Source organism: Oreochromis aureus, linkage group 23 (genome assembly GCF_013358895.1).
Source record: "Oreochromis aureus strain Israel breed Guangdong linkage group 23, ZZ_aureus, whole genome shotgun sequence".
Lineage (NCBI taxonomy): Eukaryota > Metazoa > Chordata > Actinopteri > Cichliformes > Cichlidae > Oreochromis > Oreochromis aureus.
In genome coordinates, this window is record NC_052963.1 from 44,699,653 (window position 1) to 44,723,528 (window position 23,876).

Sequence of the window (23,876 nt, forward strand, 5' to 3'; positions counted from 1 at the left end):
TCGTCTGATTGTTGGAGTTTTCTTTTTATTATTGAAGGTTCTTTACCTTACAATGAGGCGTCTGCTGTTGTGATTTGGTGCCATTTAAGTAAAAGTGAACTGAATTGACTTACTTGACCTATAAGGCTTTAAAAATATGTGCAAAGTGAAATCTGGGCTACTTACCATTTTCTTTGTCCTTCAAAGTCAAAGAAACCAGGTTTTGGTGTATTGCACTTCCCCACTTTGACCTATAGATACAAAATCACATTACATATCTGATTTAATGTCACCTGCAGCTGTGAGCCTGACTCGATTAAATACCAGAGGAGTCACATAAATGCTGAGATTCATGGCATGTGGGGGTGTCCCGTCTAAAGCTGCGTGGTGCAACTACTTGAAGGCTCGAGTGTGGCCGACACACACACAGTGACATTTAACCGTACAATCACCTGTTTGTAGCGAGCGTACAGGTACAGCAGCTGGTCCCTGCTGGCCGTCTGTATCAAGTCTTTTACGCGGTCGGCGGCAGACTCGAACTCGCGCTCCAGCTCTTCTCCCTCCAGCCGGTCCCCCACCTCCATGGCGCTGCAGTCAAATTTACTCAAACCCAAGTCCGAATCCGAGTCCGAGCCTGCTCCACCGAGGGGCTCTCCTGTGTCGGGCCGGGCTGGATCCGTACCTGAGCCCGTCGCGGTGTCCGGAGAGGACGACGGCGAACCAGAAGCCATTGTTATTATTGTTTATAGCGTCTCAAACGACGGGAGCCGCGGATCTCCGTGAGAAACGCTGAGAAGCGCACGGAGAGCAGCTGCCTGTTATTTATATTATGTCTGCAAAGTGTTTCAGCAAAGACTTGGATTTTAATCCGTTATCGTAGCAAATCCGTGACAGTCGGATCTGTTTCTGCCGTTGGTCCGTGTCTGGTACTGTCAATTTAAAAGCGCCGGTAAAAAATCGCTGTTAGTAAGAAAGGTTCCGACTCCGGTACAAGTAAACACGCGAACACGCGCTTTTCTGTATATTTGTTATGAATGATTAAACAAAAACTAAATATTTTCTAAATGAAAATAAAGTATTTAAGTTAGCCAGATAATATATATTATTATTTGACCTACGATAACGTGACATAGCAACCTACACAGCAACCAGGAAAAACTCGAGCGCTAAAGTAGCTTGCGGTGGGTTTGTTGATACTTTGGGTGGAAAAATGTTTATTGAAATCTCCTCAAATAATAATAATTTAAAAAACTACGTAAAGTACTGTATTTCGAGACAGCCATTAACCCATTTCTTTATATTTTGCTGGAAAATTGGAATTGGGTACAGCAACTGATTAAAGAAATCTGCGAAGATAAATCAAAATAAAGCTTATAAGGCAAAATCAAAGTCTGTTCCATTCTAATGACTTTGAAAGTCAATATTTGTTTTGAACACAGTTATTCCTCATAGCCCGAAATCCCTGTAGTAAGCTTTCTCGTCATTTCTGTAAGTACTCTTCAGCAATAGTTCTCCCGGCTTTGGAGGACATTCAAAGCTCTTCTTTGGATGTTGGCTGCCTGTTGTTCTGTTCTCTGTCGCGCTAAGGCAAGGGGGATCAAAATGGGATGGTACTTTTTTGTTTTCGCAGTTTCATTTGACAAGAGTCGAGTCTATTTCCTAGTTCTTAAGTAATAATAAGGCACACCTCAGCCTTTCCTCGGTGTCTTTTTGGCAGCCGCTATTATACAGAGATCATTTCTAATGGTCCTTCAGCTGCAGGGCCAAATGTTTCTATCAGGTCCCGTGTCAGGTCTTTCCTGGACTTTTTTCCCTTCTTGCTACTTATTGTCCTATATTTGTCCGGGTTTTCTCCGTTTTCCTCCGTTTTTTCTTCCTCCTTACAAAACAAAACAAAACAAAACAAAACAAAACAAAACAAAACAAAACAAAACAAAACAAAACAAAACAAACATGCTGCTCACCATGCTGAGATATGCAACGTTTTTAGGAATCACCTTGTTGGTACCTAGTCGAGATATCCGTCAAACTGTGTTAGCTTCGACATTTTTCACAAAATAGAACAAATTGTGTTTTTGTGACAGACTGTTAGTAACACAGTGCCTAAAAATGAGGGTCTGGAAACTTGGAAGAAAAATGTAGGGAATGAACAATCCGTCCATTCTTTATCCATTCTCGAGACTTTTGCGCAGTACTGTATATTCATCACAGACATTTCCTGGTAGAACATTTTTGTGTGTGAAGTCTGCATGCGATGGGTTCTATTTTATAGGGACTCTTATTATCCTAACATTAGGATAACTACAGACAAGAAGGTAATAGCCTAATTTTAAGACTCAAGACTCAAGAAGTTTATCGTCATTTGGGATGGTGTCACCCAGCCTGAAACGAAATACTGTTTCTCAACAGCCTCTCCAGTGCAATAAGCAATACAGTTCAAAAATAATAAATACAGTTTAAAAAGAATAATTTTTAAAAAGAGCAGTAATGAATTGCAACAATAGTTATGGATAAATAAATAGCATAAAATCAAAGTTCTAAAGCAAACTCCGGTCACATTCGTTCGGGTACAAAAATCCTTAAAGGGCCTCAATTTAAAACTTTTTAACGACGTTTTTCTGTCCACCAGATTTTTTTAAAATAAATGTTTAAATTCTACTTGGATTCTACTGCAGCACATATTAATCAACCTGAATGTTTGCGACACCTGCCACAGCACTCTTTGTGACAACAATGTATTAGCACATCGTGTCCAGCAGATGGTGCTATTAACACAAAGATGTTTTATTTTTGCGTCTGGCACTTTTTATCCCAAGTACATGATCTCGCTCACCACGTTCACCCGGACGAAAATGGATTCAGCTGAGAAATAATCGAGTAGCCTGAGCTTAAATCGATGACGTTTTTATTAAATTAAACGTTTTTTTCTCTTTGAGAAAAAGCTCAACTTCCAAATTATTTCTGCTTCGTATCTTTCTGTTTCTGTTCTACTTCATATGCGGTAAACACGGGGAACTTCCCAGTATATTAACAGTATTAATGAATATCGTTTTACGAAGCTAGTGGTAGCCTGTTATCGTGTTCTTGTAAACCTGTTTTTAGACCGAAAGCTACAAGCAGCTTACATTAAGCATCAGTGCGTATAATTTGTTGTCTACGTGACTTTCTGCCATATTGTCTACTTTTTCTTCACACGACAGAGAGATAAGCCTCACAGACACGTATTAGTTAAAGAAATAACTGTATATTTTTTAAACGAGTTATTACTGTTGGTTGATCAGTTTAAATATATATTTAACTTTATTCCTTCTTCTTTTTGTAGACACGCACAGCTGACAGCTGGCTTTCTAACTACTGTACAAAACCCCAAAGGAAACAAAGTGAAGCGAAGACGGTGAGGGGGTCCTAGGGTGCACCACTAACAGTTTTCACGAGGTCCCAACAGTGTCCGAGTTACACTGCGCGCTCTGCTGACGCAACCACGTCACAGTGGTTCATAGCGATGGCGGACCGCAGTGTCCCCAGACTTGCCCAGGGAGGGACCGAGCAAAGTCACTGAGCCACTTTCACCGGCTCCAGTAACCTGTCGCCCGACCACCTGTTAAACGGAGGCCACTGTTGTTGTTCTCGTTGTCCCTCCCATGAAATAGTATGTGGGACGGGATCTGCTGGGAGTGCGCAGACCGGGACGAGCCAGAAGTGGAGTGAGCAGGAGCGCAGTGTGCCGGGCTGACGCGCCGCATGTTGAGCCAGCAAGTTGACTGATATAATAAAAGTCGCGTCGACGGGGAAGGGGACAGCCGCGCTCGGATTTAACAGAGCTTTGAGGGGGACACTTGTTCCGGCAAAATGAAATTCGCGGAGCATCTTTCGTCCCATATCACTCCAGAGTGGAGGAAACAGTATCTTCAGTATGAGGTACAGCAGAATTTATGTTTATTTAAAATGAATTTGAGGTGGAAACGGACGTTGACCAAAACGGAGCTGCTTTCATAGTGCATAAGGAAACTGGAAGAAAAGAGTCGCGATTAACTAAGGGAAAAATGTAAAGTGTTTTAAGTTTGATTTATTTTTCCCAGTTTCAGTAAAGCCTGCTCCTGAGGGCAATAAACGACGGGAAAGATAAGGGATGCCTATTGTTTATGGAGGGGAAATTGACTGCGGTTGTTAAGAGCCATGGGGAGCATTCAGCGTTTGTTATTGCTGTTTGTTGATTTTAACACATATGAAAATTAACATAAATAACTGTTTGATTAAAAAAACAACAACAACAAAAAAACACGTTTTTTCATACTGTGAAAAATAAGTAAAATTATTTTTTTTTCTTTATTTCAACAAATTTAAATAAAAATATTATGGAGAGCTTTATACAAAACTAAAAATTGAAGATTGTCTTTGTGTTTATTTTTCACATTTCTTTGCAAAACAACTCAATTTTCAACATTTCTTTTTGTTTTGTCACATTTTTTATCATCATGTTAACTGATGGTGCATTGTTAAAAAATAATAATAAAAGACGCTCTTTGTCCAATGACACCCCCCCCCCCCTCCCCCCAAAAATCACCTCCTTAAATTATTAACATTTATTTTCATTACTCTAACTAAAGACAAAGGTAATATCTCTTCCACCAACTGAGTACAATTTGTTGCAAAATTTCACATTTCTAATCATTCTTTGTTTTTGCTAGCCTTTTGAATAAAAAAGCATATTTTTTTTGCAAGACTTTGAGACTAAAACGATGTTTATTATCATTTTCTCAGTCAACCAGGAATAGCTGTCTGTGAATCAACCTGCAGGGCTTCGTCTGACCTGTCTGGTTTTGATATCTGTTGATTTAGAGCAACATCTTTGTGTGCACACATGCTTTTTTGTTGTTGAGTCTTGTACACTACTTGAGGAGTATTTTAATTTCACACCCCACTTCTTGCTGGCTCTACAGTGAGAGCTTTAGTGCAGACATGCATTGACAGGACAGACTGCTCACTTCCATTTGACTCTATGAATTATAGACAAAGACCCCGTTCTCTTCACCCTCAGCAGCCCAGACTCAACAGAAGCTCAGTGCGCTGGTTTTATTTTGGTATCCTGCTCTGAATGATGATGTTAAGCTGGTCTGTTGGTACAGCAGACATTTGGATCTCTTGCTCTTGACAACATGATATGCTGTCATTGTTGTGTAATGAAAACACCTTTGGACACTATAATTAAAAGGGAAGACAAAATGAATAGGCATACCTGGTAAACCTGGGAAAATGTATTTAAAAATTAAAAAATGGTGATTAACATGCATGCGAGTGCAGTATGTTGTCTTTGTATGTACAGACTGAAGCTCACTGAAGCCCAGGGACAGATGCATGGCCATACCAGCCATTTTACACCTCCAGTATTCAGTGCAGCACTCGCTGACCTGAGATGGATGATATATTTTCTCTGTGATTAGTGTTGGTTTTATGGTTGCTCTTTTCTGGGACATAATCTTGAATTTGACATTTAAGTTGATAATATTAAGGAAGAACTATTATTAAAGCCAGCTGAGTTCTATAATATGTCCTTTTTTCTTTATTGTATTCAGTGATTGACTCTTATCGTCTCTGCATGTGATCCAGAAATTAGACATGAGAACTGAAAGGCGAATAATAAATCCTTTAAAACACAGCTGTGATTGATCATTGATGCTGACTCATGTAGCCGGGAGTTAGTATTTACATTTTTTAACCATTAAAAAAAAAATCAGTCTTTACAAACATGTTCTCGTCACACATGTAAGTTCCTATTTTTAAATGATGTGGGAGAGTTGCTCTCCTGTGTCTGCACTTTATAGTCTTGCTCCAATCTGAATTATATATAGTGTGTTGACCGAGAATGTGTTTGTGTATTTATGTCATTGTGGGAGTCTTCAGTCTTTGTGCGAGCCCTGTGAACACACACTGAGTGGGCGGGGTGGGAGAGGACTCACACCTATAGATGATGGACACTTCATTAGAAGAACTGGATTTTCCTCTGAAACAAGTCGGCAGATAGGGCCAAACATGAAGCTAAACTGAACTCGGTTGACTTCACAGAAGTGAGTCACTTAGATGAAGCAGAAATTAATTTTTTATTCTGGGAGATGCAAAAGCTTTGATATGCTGCTGTGATGCAACCCAAGCTGCATCACTTCGTGGGCTCTTATTTTGGTGAAGCCGTCGCACACAGATGCGACTGTTGCATTGTAATAATGACACACTGACATAATTCCTGCAGCACGGGTCATTTTCATGGTTAATCCATGTAGAAGCCGCGACACTTCTGCTCATTCTGTCACTTATGCTGCATTAGAGTCAGTCTCATCCAACCTGACGGTGGTTTGAAGTTATGTTCTTGGCTTTGTGTGCTGGTTGAATTCATTAACCTGCTGCGCAGTTTTCACACTTTATTTTTTTTTTTTTTTTTGTTAGATCGCACTTTTGTGTGGAAAACTGTGGCGCCCGTTCAGATTGGTCAACCGGTTTCTATGCAGATGAAAAGGATGCAGCAAAGTGGCTGTTCCAGCATATAGAGGCTCTAGTTAGTAAGGCACCTCATTCAAATGTGGAAGCATTGACAAGCCAATTGAGTGATTGGGCAATTAGGTGTTTGCTTTATCCTGTAGGACTGCAGTTATAAACCTGTATGCTAAACAGCTGTTTGATATGGAAGTGTGTATGTCCTGCCAACCACAGATTTATGCCAAACTGCAGCCTGATAAGATTTTTCCCTTTAAATGTAATGCAACAAATCTGGAAATCTTAGCAACAACAGGTACAATTTAGTGAGTTTTTCAAACCTGAATATATTAGCGCAGGTAAGATGTAGACAGTAAGTAACAATTGTGTTTGGCAGCTGTATTGAGCAGCACAGTTATAAGAACAAATGAAGGATAGTGATTCAGGTGTGTGCGTGTATGTGTGTGGGCGAGAGAACAAGGACACTTTTGCATTTAGCTCTGCAGCCTAATCACTCATGTAAGCTTAGATGTGGAGGAGGAGGAGAGTGCATGCAGAGACTCACATTTACAATTCAAACGATCAAAGTAAAGTGTTGCAGAATAACAGGGACATGTGTGATTTCAGTGACTGTTCAAAGGTCAAGTCTTGTCTTTCTGTAATTAATCTGAGTGATTTAAAGGTCTAAACAAGCGCAGCGAGCTTTGTGTCGTTGTAGCCATTACAGAAATGTAACTGTACCCTGTTCAGTGAAAGTATGATTTATCAGCACTGCGCAACAATATGAACATTATGTATACAACAAGCATGGCATGGCAACTGCTGAGAGGCCCCATCTCTATACCTCCCTCCTTCCTTGCATCCTCACCTCATCGTTCCTCCCCCACTGGGAGGACATCTGGTCCCCAACCAGACCTGCCCTCTGCTCCCCTCCTCCCCTCCCTTTATCCTCTCCTCCCATCTTCGCTTTACATGCAGGCATCCACTCAGACGCTGAGCTGCAGATTGAAGCGATCCATAGATCCCTTCAGACTAATGATGTACGCTCCGCACTTCCTCGAGCACGATCTCAAGCATCGTAGAGCAATGATTTGGCCTAATATTTTGGCTAGTGTCCTCTCAACATGATTCAGCATTTAAAGGATTAAAGTCCACACACAGCATTCAGTAACATGGATACGCTGCTATAGAGGTCTAGTTTGAATAGTGACATAAATCTGGTGCGGGCCATCCATCCATCCATCCATCCATCCATCCATCCATCCATCCATCCATCCATCCATCCATCCATCCTCTTCCATCCATTCATGAATCTGTTGATCCTCTTCCACTTATCCAGTGCAGGGTCATGGGGGTGGGCGGCTGTGAGTATGCCACATCGTCATGTTAATGTTTAGTAATTCTAACTGATGACCCTGAAAGCTTTGGCTTAGTTATTGTTACAGGTTTCACCAATGATTACTGCAAATTTATCTCCATTCCCCAAAGAGACACCCTGCCCCCCTTTCCCGTCACAGCCATCGCCATGGCAATGCCCCCCCCCCCCCCCCCCATCTGAATCTGTATTTCTACTTCCCACATATCACTCGACCGTATCAGCTGCTAACTGTTAGTTATTAACTGGACATCAGCGAGCTGTGTGTGAGTGCGTCCACAGTTGGTCCCTTTGTGATTTTAATCAGACAAAATTTGGAGAATGCTGCATAAAGAAATGTTTACCTCCAGGATTAGGCTCCAGAGCTGCAGTCTCACTGCATATAATTCACAGAGGAACTTAGTATCAAGTATCAACAGTCCAGGCTTCTGCTAATGCACTGGATTTCTGAGTGGTTTCCACCCACACACACACACACTCAGGAGTCCTCACAGTCCTCGCTGTCTCTCCCATGTTGAACCCAGACAGATGATAATGACAGCACAGTATATTGGCACCTGTGTTTTACCTGAAGCATGAAATTTGGTGCAAAGCTTAGATTTTACTTCACAATAAATTAACTTTTTTTTTTAAAGAAAAGTCCAAAATTGTAATTTCCTTTTTTCCTCTTATTCTGGAGCAGTTTGGTTACAAAGATGTCCTTATTGTGAAAAAAGTTATGAGGAAATGTCCAAATGAGCCAGCATGCAGTCGTCTGTTTCCATTATCTTCAAGATCAGTCTCACTGAAAAGGAGCGACCCCATTTAACCACAGCTGCTGTCTCTGCTTTGTATCTGCCAGTTTGTCTCTCAGCTTTTGTCAATCTGCTATTCCATTAATTATTTATTTCATAAATTGTCACATTATAATATAGTCATAGGGCAATTATATTTTATACTACCACTGTCTCTCTGTGAATTGCCTCTTTGTTGTCTATGGGATTTGCTTGATGATCCCAGTATCTGTAGTCGGGGCTAATTTGCTCCAAATTGGGTCTTGGGCCCAGCTTCTGCCCTCCGGTGGGCTCACTACCTGCAGAAGGGGCCATAGCTTTTAGTGCTATGTGGATCAGGTGGCAGTCAGGGGCAGAGGTCCTGGCATCCAATTCCCAGTTGACAAGTTTGGCCACAGGGACGTGGAATGTCACCTCTCTGGTTGGAAATAAGCCCAAGTTAGTGGGTGAGGCTCAGATATACTGACTAGATTTCTAGTTAGGCTCACCTAAGAGCACTGCTTTCATTCTGTAATGAGTCTCTTTGATGGGCTAAAGGGAGATCAGTATATGTGCTAGTGAAAATAAACGTCAGTAAGTCTTGTTGAATGCAGCGAGGGCTTCAGAAAGGGTAAATGTGAAAGGCTACGTATGATTTGAATGTTTTTGTGCAGTTTTTGCATGTTCAGAAGAGAGCAGTGCTATATGGTGGTCACAGGATGCACAGACCTCTGTGATAGTGCCTGAGTTTCTTCTGAACCGTTGGATAAAAGGTGCTACCTGTGCTCTGTCCACTGAGTCATTCTTTCGCTGAAAAATTCTGTCTCTGGAAAAAACCTTTCCTGGAGCGGGGCTGGACTTTGTGAGAGGTAGTGGGCAGGGTTGGGTATACTCATATCCCTCTGGTTCGGGGTTTGTATGTGTTTTTATGTTTTAATGTATAATCACATGATTTCACAGTGCTCAGTGTAACAAACACAACAACATAGCAACAAGCGGGCGTTTTAAAATGAAGCTTATGCTGTGCAGACTTTGTCTATTATGTTAACAGCTGTCGGGTCTTTACTGTAATTTCCCAGAGAATAAATATTTGCTTAATAGCTCTTAGGGTCCTTTTTAAGGTCCTTCTCCTCTGTATGCAGATGTTTCCAACAATTTTGCGGCACCTTACGGTTTACTCTAATCACCTCATTTATCTACTGTAAACACGCCTTTACAATTGATGGGATTTTAGATAATGAGGTAATTCAAGCAATTAGCAAACCAGAGTCACTTCGCACATGTGCAGCCATCTCCGTGAAATCACGGGCTCTGTGAAATTGTGAATGTCTTTTGCTCAAAGCAGCTTTTTGTTTTTGTTGTTTGCAGACACTCATATTTGTTTTCTCTCCTTCCTCATCAGGCATTCAAGGATATGCTATATGCTGCCCAGGACCAAGCTCCATCTATAGAAGGTAAGGAAGCTCGCTATGTGGATAAAGAAATCCAGACACACAGACAGAAGAAAACACACTCCCAGACACACACTTATGTACCCCCTTTTTGGGCATCCCCAGAATAACAGCCCTGCTAAAAATAGGTGTAAATCACAGCTAACACGTTGCCACTCACTTCAGTCTGTGACTTAACAAGGTCTTGGCTAACCTGCTTAAAGTAATAAACACATGCAAGGGCTGAGGAGTAAATTAAGCATTTAGTCAAAGTTTTTTTTACTGTTTATTTCATATTCATATAATGTAAACAGAGAGCGTTAAAAATCCTAAGCATCGATGGTTAACAAGGAAGACCAGAACTGAGAAGGCCAGCAGCACTCAGTGCACCAAACAGCAGGAAGGCTGCCAGCTATAATTACTCTTTGGCCTCGGAGTGTGTGTGTAGTGTGGGAAAGAATGTAAACCATTTGTTTTTATTTTAGACACCAGTTTGTGGTGTAAACAACTTTCTTCAGTTGCAGGGTTTGGGTGTACTTAATGATGTGACATGAAACACATGTGAGAGCTGTGGTTATTAAACTGTGGGGCGAGCCCCACTGGTGGATCGCTGAGCCAATTCAGGTGGGACAACAAGGTGAAAAACATGGAAGGAAAACTCTGATTTTTATTTGGGGAACATCCGAGTTTTATGATGCGGCTGAAGTAGATTCAGCATTTGGCTGCAGCTCGCGCGCTCGGGATCAAACGCGAGCCTGTGTAGGGATTTTTTCTTTTTCAGTGTTTTGCTGTGTTCCTGCTGAGTGGGGTTGGTGTGGATGTGAGTTTGACTATCTGTGAATGACAAAGATGTAACAGGTGCTGAGACTGCAGTGATTAGAGCGCTCCATCTCTGTCAGCTTCAGACTCAAAAATCAATCTGACATATTTGTTGACTTTATTTTTGACTAATTTCTGGACATTTTATTATTTATAACACTAATAAGAATTCTACTTTAAAACTACATAAAGTAGTTCCTGTGTTAGTGTCAATATTCTTGACTTTAGTGATATTCCCTGCTTGTTAGTAGTCGAGCTCGGACTCTCCCTTTAAGAGCGTCTCCTTGCTAGCTCGCCTTGCAGCCTCGATGTGGATGATGAATTACTTCCTGTCTCAGGCCTGAGCTGCACTCATGGGTCACTGCGCTCTGCCTCTGTCAACTTGACACAAGATAGGTGAGCATGTCTTATGAAAAGCGACGGGCTCGATCGATCCGTTCAAAATCATATTCTGCCATCCATGTGATATCATTGTGACAGAGTTTCCTGCTCGATCAAAGTGATTTGTCTTCTCCTCGCTCATTTTTGCAGCAAGCACGTGCAAAGAAAGGAGTGTGATGTGTGCGAGAGTCAAAGTCTGTGGCAGAGTTGTGTTTGGTGGGAAAGCGCATAAGAGCCATAATGAAAATGGCGGCGGAGACAAATAGCATTATTGAGCCGTGAAAAGCACGCTCTCCTGTGGCCGTTGACTTTTCATAACAGAAATGATATTAGGATGTGTTATAAAATAAAAGCTTACTGTAGCACTTTTTCATCATCTGCTGAACCGAAAACTTTCAAATGTGATTTAATTCAGACTGGGGCCTAATGCCATCACAAAAAATAGACCAACTGGACTTTTATAGCTTTTTTTAGTGCTTTAATATAAAAACATTATAAGGCTATGGTGGCTTTAACACCAGGACCAGATTTCAGTCTTGTAGGTCGCTCCTGAAGACTTTTTCCACGTGCACACGAGGAGCGAGAAATGAGCCCACCATCTGCTTTCTTACTGTCACGTCCATGATGGCAGCGTCACATGTGTGCAGCTCACAGACCAGCTGATAGAGACAGTTTGGTTGCTATCACATTATAAATCATCAGAAAACTGAAAATGAGCAGAATATATTTAGCAAGGCCAAATTAGGTATTCGTTGCATTTTTAACATGAAATAAAGTCTTAATGTGCATGAAACTTGATGCCCAGATACAATTACACCACTTATTGTAAGTTAAAGTGTAGTGTCACGTGCTGATGTAGTGCAAGAAAAGTACTGTAATTTAACTTTATGTTGTATATATTGGAAATATTTTAAGATTCTCTTTAGTGGTGCAAAAAATAAGAGACAGTATTTTTAGATTGAAGCAGATGTTGTGCTTCTGGTGACTTGGCTCCATATTTTAAACGCTGATTAAATAGCCTCGGTACACTTTGCTATAGTTATAACATTACTGTGTTATCATTAGCCCTAGCTGCTACCATAATAATAATAGAAGGCTAATATTACTGCCTGGTAGTTGCCAAGTGTTAAACTCCTAACATTAACTTGTGTGGGGTTAATTTTTATAATAAGTGTTTAAAACTTCACTCTTCGCTCTACTGACCTCCGGAAATTCCTCAAAGTCTTCATCAGTGTTTCGAGACTTTAGCTGATACTAATATTTACTGTTGCTTAATATCTGAGCAGCACATTTGTTGACATTCCTTGTGTAGAGTAGCTAACAATGAATTGCAGTCATTGTAATGTCAAGCCCAACATTAAACCTTCATCATTTTAATGTTGGAGGAGGATTTTCCATTCCCTGACAGCAGAAAAGTTGGTTTTAATTTGGGACTTATAACTGATCTATAAAGGCCGAGTTAATTAATGATGTTAAATGTAATTACAGCATATAAACTATTTTTAGATGGAGCCTCATCAGAAAGTGTTCCAATAAGCTGAAAGGGAAATATTAGGATTTGATTTCCTGATGTGCTTCTCTCTGCTTTTCTCTCTGTCTCGCGCCTGCCTCAGTCTTTATAAAAAGCAGCTTTTTGGTATTCGGCAGATGAATCCTCGCCTGAGGGAACCAGTTTACTGGGTTATGACTACTTGCTCACCCGCTCTGCTTTCTCACTAGACGCCCTGCTGTACCTGATAGAGCTGTGTAACATAGACATCACACTGAACAGACAATTTGAAGCTTCTGTCACAGCCTTTGCATCACTTATCAGATTCTGTGACAGCACATCACCAGCAAATACGGGGAGTGCTACAGTTTGATGCAGGATCTCGTAGGCTGTGTCACGTGTGGTTAATTTTATTTATTTATTAAAAAACATTCCCTCACTCAGCACTCCTGCTGCAGATCGCCACCGAAGGAATGTGCCACAGAATAATGCACTTTCATTTTCACTCGGTTATCATTGAGTTCAGCAGGACGGATGTACACTAATTAAAGGATCTTGTTGCAAAACGGCATGCACCAACACATGCGCGTTAATGTGTCTCTGATGCTGTGACCCTTCACCCCTTGTTAGGGCTTTTGTTCTCGTTCCTTTCATCTCTCATTGGTCCTGGAATAATTGTAATTAAAACAAGTCTGCTCCTGTGCGGGGAGACAGGAAAAGGAGAACAGCTGGCTGGCTCTCTGGTTCTCCCTGTTCCAGCCATCACAGTGAGTCGTGCCATGATCTAATTCAGTTAGCCTGCTGGTTCTTAACAATGGGCCCAGATACTAAACACACAGCTTTTCTTTATTAATGCATCATCATCATCATCATCATGTTCCTGGCCATGATCACATGCCATGGATGCCTGTAATTTATAACGTGTTACGTTTTCTGCTCCTTACAGTCATTCACTTGTGTTTCATTCACTCACTCATTCATTCACTTACTCCTCCTTTGTGTCCTTCCTCCTGCTCTCTCTTAATGGGCAGTCTATTAGTGTGATGGTATCTGTGCAGGGCTCGACTACAGGGGGGCTGGATAAACACTGAGAATCTGGCGGGCACCCTTTTACCATCACGAGCACACGTGGGGTCTGATAAAAGGAATGGGGTTGCACATTATTGACTTCATAACTCAGGGGAGCAGATTTTTCCTGAACTACAATTTCTGAATGAAGAAATGAGACCAAAGACAAGTCAGCTAATTGTTTCTTGTGTTACACTGCATCTGAAACCATTAACCGCCTTCTGCACTTAAGGTTTCACTTCAGATTTGTTGCTCTGCTGTGGTATTCAAACTTTAGGACGTTCCATGTTTTATCCAATGAAATAAAGAGTGTTGTGTGCGCAGCCTTGTGAAAAGGTCTGCACTGTTTCTTTGTGGTGAAATGAACTTTACCTTCATTATGAAAAAAAAATGTAAAGAAGCCTTCATGTAACCTCTGAAAGGTGCTTATTTGTGCTGAAATACCACGAGTGAACACTAAAACTTCTCATGTTGTATATGTGATATTCAAACCATAGTCTGTCCTCGATCGCTGATGAGGAAATGCAGCCATGGCTCGTTCAATCCACAGCTGAAAGGAAGACAGTCAGAGGTTCTTCATGATGAATCTCTTGCTGAGATGCTATCGTGCTGCTTGTCATTTCCTCAGAGAGCTGTATGAAACTACTCTCAGGCCTCATTTCATACTTTCATAGCTTCGCTTCAAAGACAAAGACTAAGATATAACCGAACATAAACTACACTACAGATACAGATATATGAATCATGTTTAATCTTTCAGTCACTCATTAGCTTGGCTCTCATTCTTCCAGCCCTGATACCTCTACCACAGCGTCACAGCTTCCCTCTCACCTCTCCAGCGTGTCAGCTTCTGTTGGATGATCATTTTCTTCAATTCTTTTTAGTTTCATATACTGATGAAAAGATGGGACAGTTCACCAACTCATTGCTCTTCACATCTGTCAGCAGCCCTCATGGCTCCAAACACTTTCTAATGATCACTTTTGTGTAGCTGTTGGTGTTTCATGCTTTCATAAAAGCAGCGCCACTAATCACAGCTACATCTCCACCATACCTTTGTTGCCTAAGCTGTTTGCTTGCGCGCCATTTTGCCTGCTGTTGTCGACGACCATGATGAGAGGTTAGTCAGAAAGCTGCTAGCCTGCGCTGATTGTTATTCTGCTTGCGTATGCGATGGAGCAGCAGCTGTTATTACTGTTGTTGTTCCCCGCTGAAGTCTTTTCTCGCCCCCTGCCTCGAATGACTTTCTAATTTGTGCAATTTTCTTGCCTTAGCATGTAGTTGTAACGTTTGCTTCCAAACATGTTTCTGTGCTTTAAAAATGATGTTTTGCCTTTGTTTTATTCACCTCAGCAGTGGTGCGTTACTTTTGCAAGACACTGGACCAAAACCTGACCCACTTTGGTCCAGTTTGTCATGCAAATCCTTTTTATGATTTAACTGTAAAATATCATAATAATAATACGGCCCAGCACTAAAGTTCTTGCCTGTCTCAACCATCGTTAGTCTGGGATTACACAAAGAGTCTGTGACGCACTCTACTCACATGGCATGTTTGGCAAGTACCTTAAAAACGACATCTTTAAAAGAGCACCATTTTTTTGAGCACATAACAGTTGTTGATCAGTAGTTTTAAAAACAACAACACTGCAACTCAGGGATGCATGCCCAAAACACATAACAGACAAACGGTGCCTAGTGAAAAAGGCAAAACAGGTGCTGGCAGGACGGCAGGAGGTGATAGAAGCAGTCGAAAGGAAGAGACCCAGATGGACATGCAGACAGACAGGTAGACGGGCAGGAGGGTTCATCAGGACAGTGGTCTCCCAGCCAGGGTCTCCCACCCACCTGCATTATTGATGGGCTCTTTGACAAGCTGCTCCTTGTGCTCGCTTCCAAACACTAATTGCTGGGATTTTGTGGGGGTTGGGGTTTTATTTATTTATTTAAGTCCTTAATCTGGGCGCCACCTGAGCAGATATGTGAAGTCAAATAAAAGTAAATGGGGCAACAGTGAGATGTGCAACTGTGAATAAATTGAACAAACCTAGTGAGATCTTTTAGATCTGCGGTGCAGACAAATTTTACTGCCTGTAACGTGTCGATGTCTGTTCTCCTCCAACATCCACATGGTATTTATAGGAAATGAGCCATGCAGACTCTGTCATGACTATTAGTCCACATACAGGACGCTGCATTGTTATCAAGATGTTTTGAGCACCCATGGAAGGTTTGGCTTCATGGGTGTTTAAACTATCGCTGAGCTTACAAAGCAATGAAATGTGGACATAGCAGTGAATTCATAGATTGGTCCTTTGATGGGGTTTCTGAGGGTATTAGAGGGGAGGAAGGAGGAGGATCGGGGTCAATATAAAGCTGGGATTGCTATACCAAGGTCAGGGACGAATCGAAGTGAGGTAACGAATGATGAAAAAACTGATGGGTAATTGGAGGAAGAAAGGGATAAGAAAGGATCGTCAGCGCTCCACTCTTATGTTTGCTGTCGTTATTACGAAACAATAATGAAAATTAAAGATTTAGGAAAATTACAATATACATCAGGATTGTCGCAGACCAGTCTGGAAGAGTATAATATTGAGAAATCGTGTGTGAGAGAGATCCTTCAGGCAGCAGACAGACAAACAGACTGAGTGGGAGGTCCCTGGGCTCATCTCCAATGCATGTTGCCCTGCATTAGCACTATAGCCTTCCCACAAGATAAAGACAGCGAGAGAAAGAGAAGCATGGTGGATGAAAGTCTCCTATCCATCCATCCATTATTCATCAGTGAATTAGATCTCGCCTGAATAAAGTGGAGGCGAAGAGGAGAAGAAAAGGTATGGGCTGATTTAGAGGACCAAGTGTTGTGATGTTTGAAAAGGGTGAGGAGTTCAGAGGCAGCAGCTCCAACTGAGATAGTATTTTTAGATTTTAGGTGTTTGAGGGGAGTCTGGGAGGTTTTTTCAAATGGTGCAGAAGCAGTGTGCCGGAGAAAAACTGGCAAAGAAAGGCAGAAATAGCAGGAACAGGGGGGATTGATCAGGGACAGGGGTGAAGGAGAGGTGAGCAGCACTCAGAGGAGACAAGGTCATCCTGGAAACCCTCTCACCTCTGAAATGCAGTTAGGAGGGTTTCTACTAATGCCTATAATGGCTTCATCCAGCATGCATATCTATCCTTATACATACATATGTGTTTACACTTAAACGAGGACGAACATGATGTGAGCCTTTCAGAAACACCAACCCAGAGATGGACACTAAACACATGAATGAGATGCAGCTTCTTTCCCCAATGAGAATGCAATCATGTAAAGGTTAAATAAGCATAACGCATCCATCATATGATCTGGCTGCTTGCCATGTGAACAACTGCACATCATATACAACGAGCTGCAAGAGTGATCGCAACAATCTCAAGCATGGGAAGCACGTCATTGTAATGAGATCTGTCTCTCTTGATTAGAAAAGATCCCTCGACGTCTCAGGGGTCCACTATATCTGTTGGGCATTAGCAGGGGCTTCCACGCTATAATCTAACCTTTGTTATAGGCGAGTTATTTTTTAAATCAGTGATGAAATGTTTAATTGACAGCTTTGGCTGGCAGCCAGCAGATCAGCCAGGCTTTGCTGAGCGTAGCAAATCAGGAATAGCTGACTCCGTATCATTTATCTAGCCCAGATTCACACAAATGTTTTTAAAGGATTAAAAGGAATCATTTTTTTAATCAATTGCATTGCTTGGCAGAATTTCTCAATTTCAATTTGCATATTTGCACGCCCAAATAGCATCTGTCCTGCATTCAACGATTAAAGCTCAGCAGTCTGAGTGATAGAAATGCAACAAGAACACAAAGCTGGCTGCTGATGACGGACAGAAGAATAGAGACGTGCGACCTTGTGTTTGCTGTGCGCCGTGATGTTTTTATCCTCTCATGCCGTCTCTGCTGCACTCACATACAACTGTTTGCAGAGGGTTTCACACTTGTGCATATTTGCATGCAGAGATGCACGCATACACACACACGCATAAGGAGCTGCATGCTACAAGCATGTGGGTGTGATTGTGAGCTATAGGTGATGACAGCAGGGCCATATGCTGCTGTATTTCTGTGTTTTAGTCCTTAATTAGAATACAGCCAATAAAATCATTACACAGTGTCCACTCTAATCTGCTTTTATTTATTTATTTATTTATTTATTTATAATTTTATGAATATACTTGCCCATCTGTGAGGTTTTTTCCTTTTTCCCCCCTCTGAGATAGATTTTGCAAACATGCTTCTGTCTCAGTTTATTTAAAAATGTTTTGCCGGCTGCAGATTCAGAATGAGAAGTTTTCATTTCCAACATTTGCTTAAACTGGGTTTGTGTGGTTTCTAAAGTAATTTGACATCGTGGGCCACGTCCAGCCCTGGACCAGTGAAACTATGAGTATTTATTTGATATTTCATTGTCCAGACTTATATCATATAAATTATTTATATTATATAATTTTTGTTAATTCACAGAAAATATCTCTTTTTTTCAAATGTGAAATCAGTATAAATCAAAAACAAAAGCCCAGACGTTTCTGTAGTAGATGGTGAAAAAACTGGCCTCTTTTTGTCATTAATGATCTTTCACTTAATTATTTTGGTGCCCTCATTGGCAGAGAGGGCTCTTTATTAACAGGAAAAGCATCTTTTCCGGGACAATTCTTGTTTGACACCCGTACTCTTTTAATTTTGCTTTTTGATTCGGCTTTTAAGTAATTTTCTCCACATTATAGAGGTTTTAGTGAGCATTTTACTGGTACTACAGCCAGCTTGATGGGAGGTGTGGGTGGGTTTGTACAGTATGTGGGCCTTGCAGAGGACACAGTGTCCTTTACTAGATGAGTATATTGCATCGTTTCTCTGGAGAGATAACTGGAACCTGGCACAGATTGGCTTAGAGCACAAATTCACGATGATGATATACCGATCAGTCTCCTTTTCTTAGCTCTTACTGCGATGACTTTTGGCTGATTGTCACCCTAAACCTGGAAACGGAGACACCAATTTGAAAACTAGATCATAATGAAAAAGTGTGAAGTACATGTGAGGAAGGGATTCTGTGCAAAATCAGTCCTTGAATAATTAAGTAGACTCTTATTGCTTCCATGGGAATTAACGGGGTAGGTGTTAAAATGCTCTGGGCTGATCATCACCTGTCAAGTGCGGTGGGAACCACAGGACCTGGGCACCGTTCAGTCAATGAGTAGACCATGAACTCTTCTGCATACCAAAGTATTTTAGGTTCATTTGTCCAACAGCTACAGCTTGTCCCAAACTGGGTCAAGCAGCAGGACAGCGACAACAGAATGGGTGAAAAAGAAAAGAATCAACATGGAGTTAAAGTCCAGACCTTAACCCGACTGAATGCTACCGCGGGACCTCCTGAGTCATCTTTCCACGAACCTCAATGTACTGAAGCAACATTGTAAGAGGTATAAGAGGCCAATAAAGTCATACACATATTTATTTTTTTCCCAGGAATCCATACAGCCCTATAGAAACTTTCTTTTTCACGTCACTGTAAATAGAAACTGGCCCCGTGGGCGTCAGCACACCTGTGCATGATTGCATTTTTGTGTATAGGTTACAAAGGTGGCATATATGCACTTCCTGTGGTCCTGATAGATTTATTTTCGGTCTTCCCATGGGCAGAGCGACATGCAGAAGGAAGTGGTAGCCACGATTGTATGACAGATAAAAAGAGTGAAAAAAGAAAGGGAGGTGACATTGGTGGTAATTGGAGGAAAGGAAGCTAAAGCCTCGGGGAGCCTCGTCTCCCAAACGTTACAATTACTCCAATGAAAGATGTGTGAAAATAAAAGAACTGGAGGCAGAAAAGACACGAGAGCTCAAACTCTTTCATTTGCTTCTTCACTGACTTTGGATTTGCTTCACATTTTAACTGCATCCCAAAAATGGCAGCAATAACTCGCAATTTAGGTTTAATACATTTTAGGTCATTTCAGAGGGCAAAAAATATTGCTCCAGATATAATTTATCCCCTTATTTACACTATATCCTCTTATAATCCGGAGACAACAGGAGAGAGATCAATAATTCACAGCTATTGTTCCCTCCCGGACAGCCCGTCTGTTTTTATATTAAATGTTGAATTATTAACTCAGTGAGAGATTGGAAATGTGGTGAATCTTTCCCCTGATGCCCGTGTGTCTTCAAAAACTGCCCTGTCACTCACTGGCAGACACAAGGGCACCAGAGCAACTTCAAGCATCAGTCAGAACTGAATTAGCACACGAGTACTTCAGACATTTAGGGGATATTAGAGGGAGATGGAGAGAGTAGACAATGCAAAGCAACCATACTGTGTGCACGCACTCACGTGCTCAGTCACTGTCTCAGGCTCTCCTGTCAGGGTTGTTGATGTTCATCATTCTTGCTCCTCCTAACCATCCCTGCTACCACTGGACTGAGGGAATATGCATATTTCATATCCTCTTCAACATGTGATTGATGTATTCATGCCTCGTGTCAATATTATCCAGCGCGTAAGGTTGACCGACTGTGAGGGTCGTGGCCTGTCTGTGTGTTACATTTCTGACTACACGTCTCAGTGTTGCACCATGATGGTGTTTGATTTGACTTCTGTAAAAGTGTCCTCTTGACTTCTAACTAGCTGTAAAAGGAAGACGCTCCCGAATGCCGTTCAGTAGAAACAACAGTTTGTGTCTGTTTTGCATTTCATCCTCAGGCAAACTGCATGGTTTCTCTTCTTGACAAGTGCCATCTGATAATTAGGTCTCATAATCACCCTATTAGTATGCAGCTCAATTGAGCAGAGAGCAGCTTATTGTTCCCCTGGCATGTGCAGAAGCCATTTGTAAGAGGATTATTGTAGATTTCATGTTAGAGTTTTTATGAGACTCACATGTGTAATGAGTTAAACTGTTGCATTGCTATTCTCAGAAGTACTTGTTTTTTTTTTTCAAATTGGAGCCAACATGTTGTGTAGCAGAACTATATCATTGTGATAAATCCTCTGTTATGATTCTAGTTATGTTTTTTAAAAGCATGAAGACACCAGGGTGGAGGGAGTGCCACTGTTTCAGCTTCGGTTTCATTGCAGTGTTGCACATTAAGCTGTGTTGAACTTTCTCCATCACAGTTACCATGACGCCAAAGAAAGAGGCCACAATAATTCAGGCCTTTTTTGTTCCTGTGACATTCAGGACCCAAACACAATAAACCTAGAACAGGCAGAACTAAGGATGCGAGCATTCGCTGGAATTATAATGTTTGCTTCTGAAAGCATTCTGATACTCGTTAACAGCACAACACATACAGAGGTACCAAAACAGGTATAGGGTGGCACGGTGGCAGCAAGAGGCTCCTGAGTTCAATTCCAATCCAATCTGTTCAATTTGGGGATCTGTGTGGAGTTTGCATCTTCTCTCTGTGTTTGCGTGGGTTCTCTCCTCCCACTGTTCAAAGACATGCAGTTAGTGGGGAAAGGTTAACTGGATACTCTAAATGGCCCATAGGTGGGAATGTGTTAGCCCTGCCTCTCACCCTAAGACAGCTGGGATAGGTTCCAGCCTGATAAGGTTGGAAGGAAAACAGGTATAGGTGATGAGGATGAGATAGATGACCCTAGTAAGGCTTTAACGGGATTTGAGTGTAGTGTTTGTGTTCGTTTTTTTAATAGTTGCTTCGAATACGCTTCGTACAATCTTTTTGTGTCTTTGTTGCTGATTTCCAGCAGTGGACTCTATTTGAGTAGCTCTGCAGGATTTATTGAGCCTTTGTGCAGCCCCTCAATTTGTCCTAAAATGAGACTTTTGTCTCACTCACTTCTCCCTTTATGCTGATTAGTTGCCCCTTTTTAAACAGGTTTGAACAGCAGGTTCAAACCTGAGATGACCACATTATGAATATCTGCTCTCACTGACATCACACAGATCCAAGAGTAGAAAAAAAACTGTAAAGCCATGCACAGAGCACTCTGGGGTTTTGCAGTCACATGGCTTTGACCACATGACAAAATAGATTACTCTATTAGATTACTAGTAATCCTTAGATTACTCCAAAGGAATATAATATCCAGAAACTATCATTTTGACATTTAAATGGTCAACGACAATGCTTTCTGTTCATGTACTGTAGGCATGCTGAATAGCATGTTGTTGCTTTAACACCTCCAGTGTCTGTTGCATTTAATGTGATGACTTCATTTGGTGATGATTTTCATTTTTAGCTGTTGTTGCTCCTCAGCCTGAAAGGCTTAGACCGTTGTTGTTACCCCGCCGGCGAGGTGGGCAGGTGTCAGGTGACGTGGAAATCCAATTTTGTGAACATGATAACTTGAGAACGAGGCAACGTAGGATTTTCACATTGGTACCGTTGGTGTCTGCTAAGGTTAAGGTCAGAAGTCAAGTTTACAGGAAATCTTGTGAATGCAGTAGCTTGAGAGGGAGGTCCCTTTAAAAACCATGACACAGGTGTATTTTCTGAGGAAGGATATCATACAGGAAATATATCATTCATGCATTTTTTAAATCTGCTGGTTTTTCAATGGCACAGTCTAAATGTAGCTATAGCAGCAGCACTGTTTCAGTCTTTTGACAAAATGACATTCAGAGCTTTTTCCCAGTTTGCTTTTAGGGAATTTTCATCATATAAAACTCTTCTGCTGTCAGATGCTGTAACCGTGCAGATATTCAGACCACAGCACGATGATAGAATGATATGATTGATGGGAGTGTTAAAGATGTTCCACAATTATTGAGTCACCATGAAACAAGGAATGTGGAGCATCTTTTAACCTGGTGAAAAATGACCTGGTGTGTTCCCGAACTTGTACTTTTTGCCACCGGAAGCTTCTACCAACAGGAAGCTCAGGTGTGGTGCTGGTGGCTGGCACTATCTTTAATCTCTGGTCATCTATAAGTTAAATATGCACTGTGTGGAAAACCTATATGAAAGTGCCATTGGATCAACTCGACATTTTCACCTAGACAAAATGTTTTTGTTGTTGTTCGTTTAAAAAATTCACCAAAGTAAAAATGCTAAAATACAGATTTTCAATGATGGTTCTGAATTTTCTGACTTGGCTAAACTTACATCCAGACTGTAGAGATGTTTATGGTTCATCAGCTCGAGCCAATCGCAGGTTAACAAGGAGCAAGTCAGATTTTCAAGGGTCATTTTATCTGCACTGAAAAATATCAGCCAGATGCTGTTTGCTGCAGGGCTCAGTCAGTAAGACACACACACACACACACACACACACACACACACACACACACACACACACACACACAGAGTGAGAGAAACCTTAGACTCTGATTTGGTGTTCTGTTTGTACTGAGGCCACATGAAGGGGATGAATGAGAGTTCAGAGGCTCTGTGTTTGCTGGTGGTTGACAGTCAGTTTCTGTCTCTCCTCTGCACGCTGCTCTTTAAACTCTGCTGCTCAAACGCACACGTACCCCCTTGCACATCACAAATACTCCTCAAAACGTTCACACTTCAGTTCATTCAGTTTCTGTGCCATCCATGCATATTTTACACAGAATGCTCACAAACACCCCTGTGTACCATATGAAAGTTACTCAGTTTATGCCTGCTCATCTTCACTGACATCTGCAGCATGAACATCCATCCATCCACCTTCCTCCATGTATCCAATTCAGGGTTGCTGGGGGGGCGGAGCCTACCCCAGCTGCCATAGGACAAGAGGCCCGGCAGGGGCGCCAGTCTGTCACAAGACTAACACAGAGAGATACACGACCATTTACCTTCACAGCTATGGCTAATTTAGAATCACTGATTAGTCTAACCCCACTCACTGTCTTTGGACTGTGGGAGGAAGCCCGAGTACCCGGAGAGAAGCCACACAGACACGGGGAGAACATGCAAACTCCAGGGAGGAGTGAAAAAGTGTGTGCAGGCACATGAAAATGATCTTGTTTGACAGGATTTAGTATGAAACTGCAGGAACTTTAATCCCTGCTTTTAAGCCGTTTGTGTATCTCAAGGTGTGATTTTATCTCCTTTGTTGTTCTAACGTGATGACCTTGCATGTCTGCACTGATGCAAACGTCACATTTCTGCCTCTCTAACA

At 41.6% G+C, this 23,876-nt stretch overlaps 2 protein-coding genes across 4 annotated transcripts in view; one reads left to right on the forward strand and one right to left on the reverse strand.

The window, feature by feature from the left end:
• acbd6 (acyl-CoA binding domain containing 6) overlaps positions 1-1,023 on the reverse strand; it is a 33,076-nt gene extending 32,053 nt beyond the window's left edge. Inside the window, exons 1-2 of the mRNA XM_031743449.2 lie at positions 432-1,023; positions 166-230 (exon numbers count right to left, since the gene is read on the reverse strand). Coding sequence (XP_031599309.1) covers positions 166-230; positions 432-710 — 344 coding nt within the window. The 5' untranslated portion in view covers positions 711-1,023. The remainder of the gene's footprint in view (positions 1-165; positions 231-431) is intronic.
• A 1,797-nt stretch (positions 1,024-2,820) lies between these two features.
• The window catches only part of xpr1a (xenotropic and polytropic retrovirus receptor 1a), an 84,630-nt gene continuing 63,574 nt past the window's right edge, over positions 2,821-23,876 (forward strand). For 2 of the 3 annotated variants that reach the window (XM_031743431.2, XM_031743433.2), the window contains exons 1-3: positions 2,821-2,980; positions 3,302-3,897; positions 9,974-10,025. In XM_031743431.2, the coding sequence (XP_031599291.1) occupies positions 3,829-3,897; positions 9,974-10,025 (121 nt within the window). In that variant the 5' untranslated portion in view covers positions 2,821-2,980; positions 3,302-3,828. The other variant, XM_039606726.1, reaches the window with a different exon arrangement.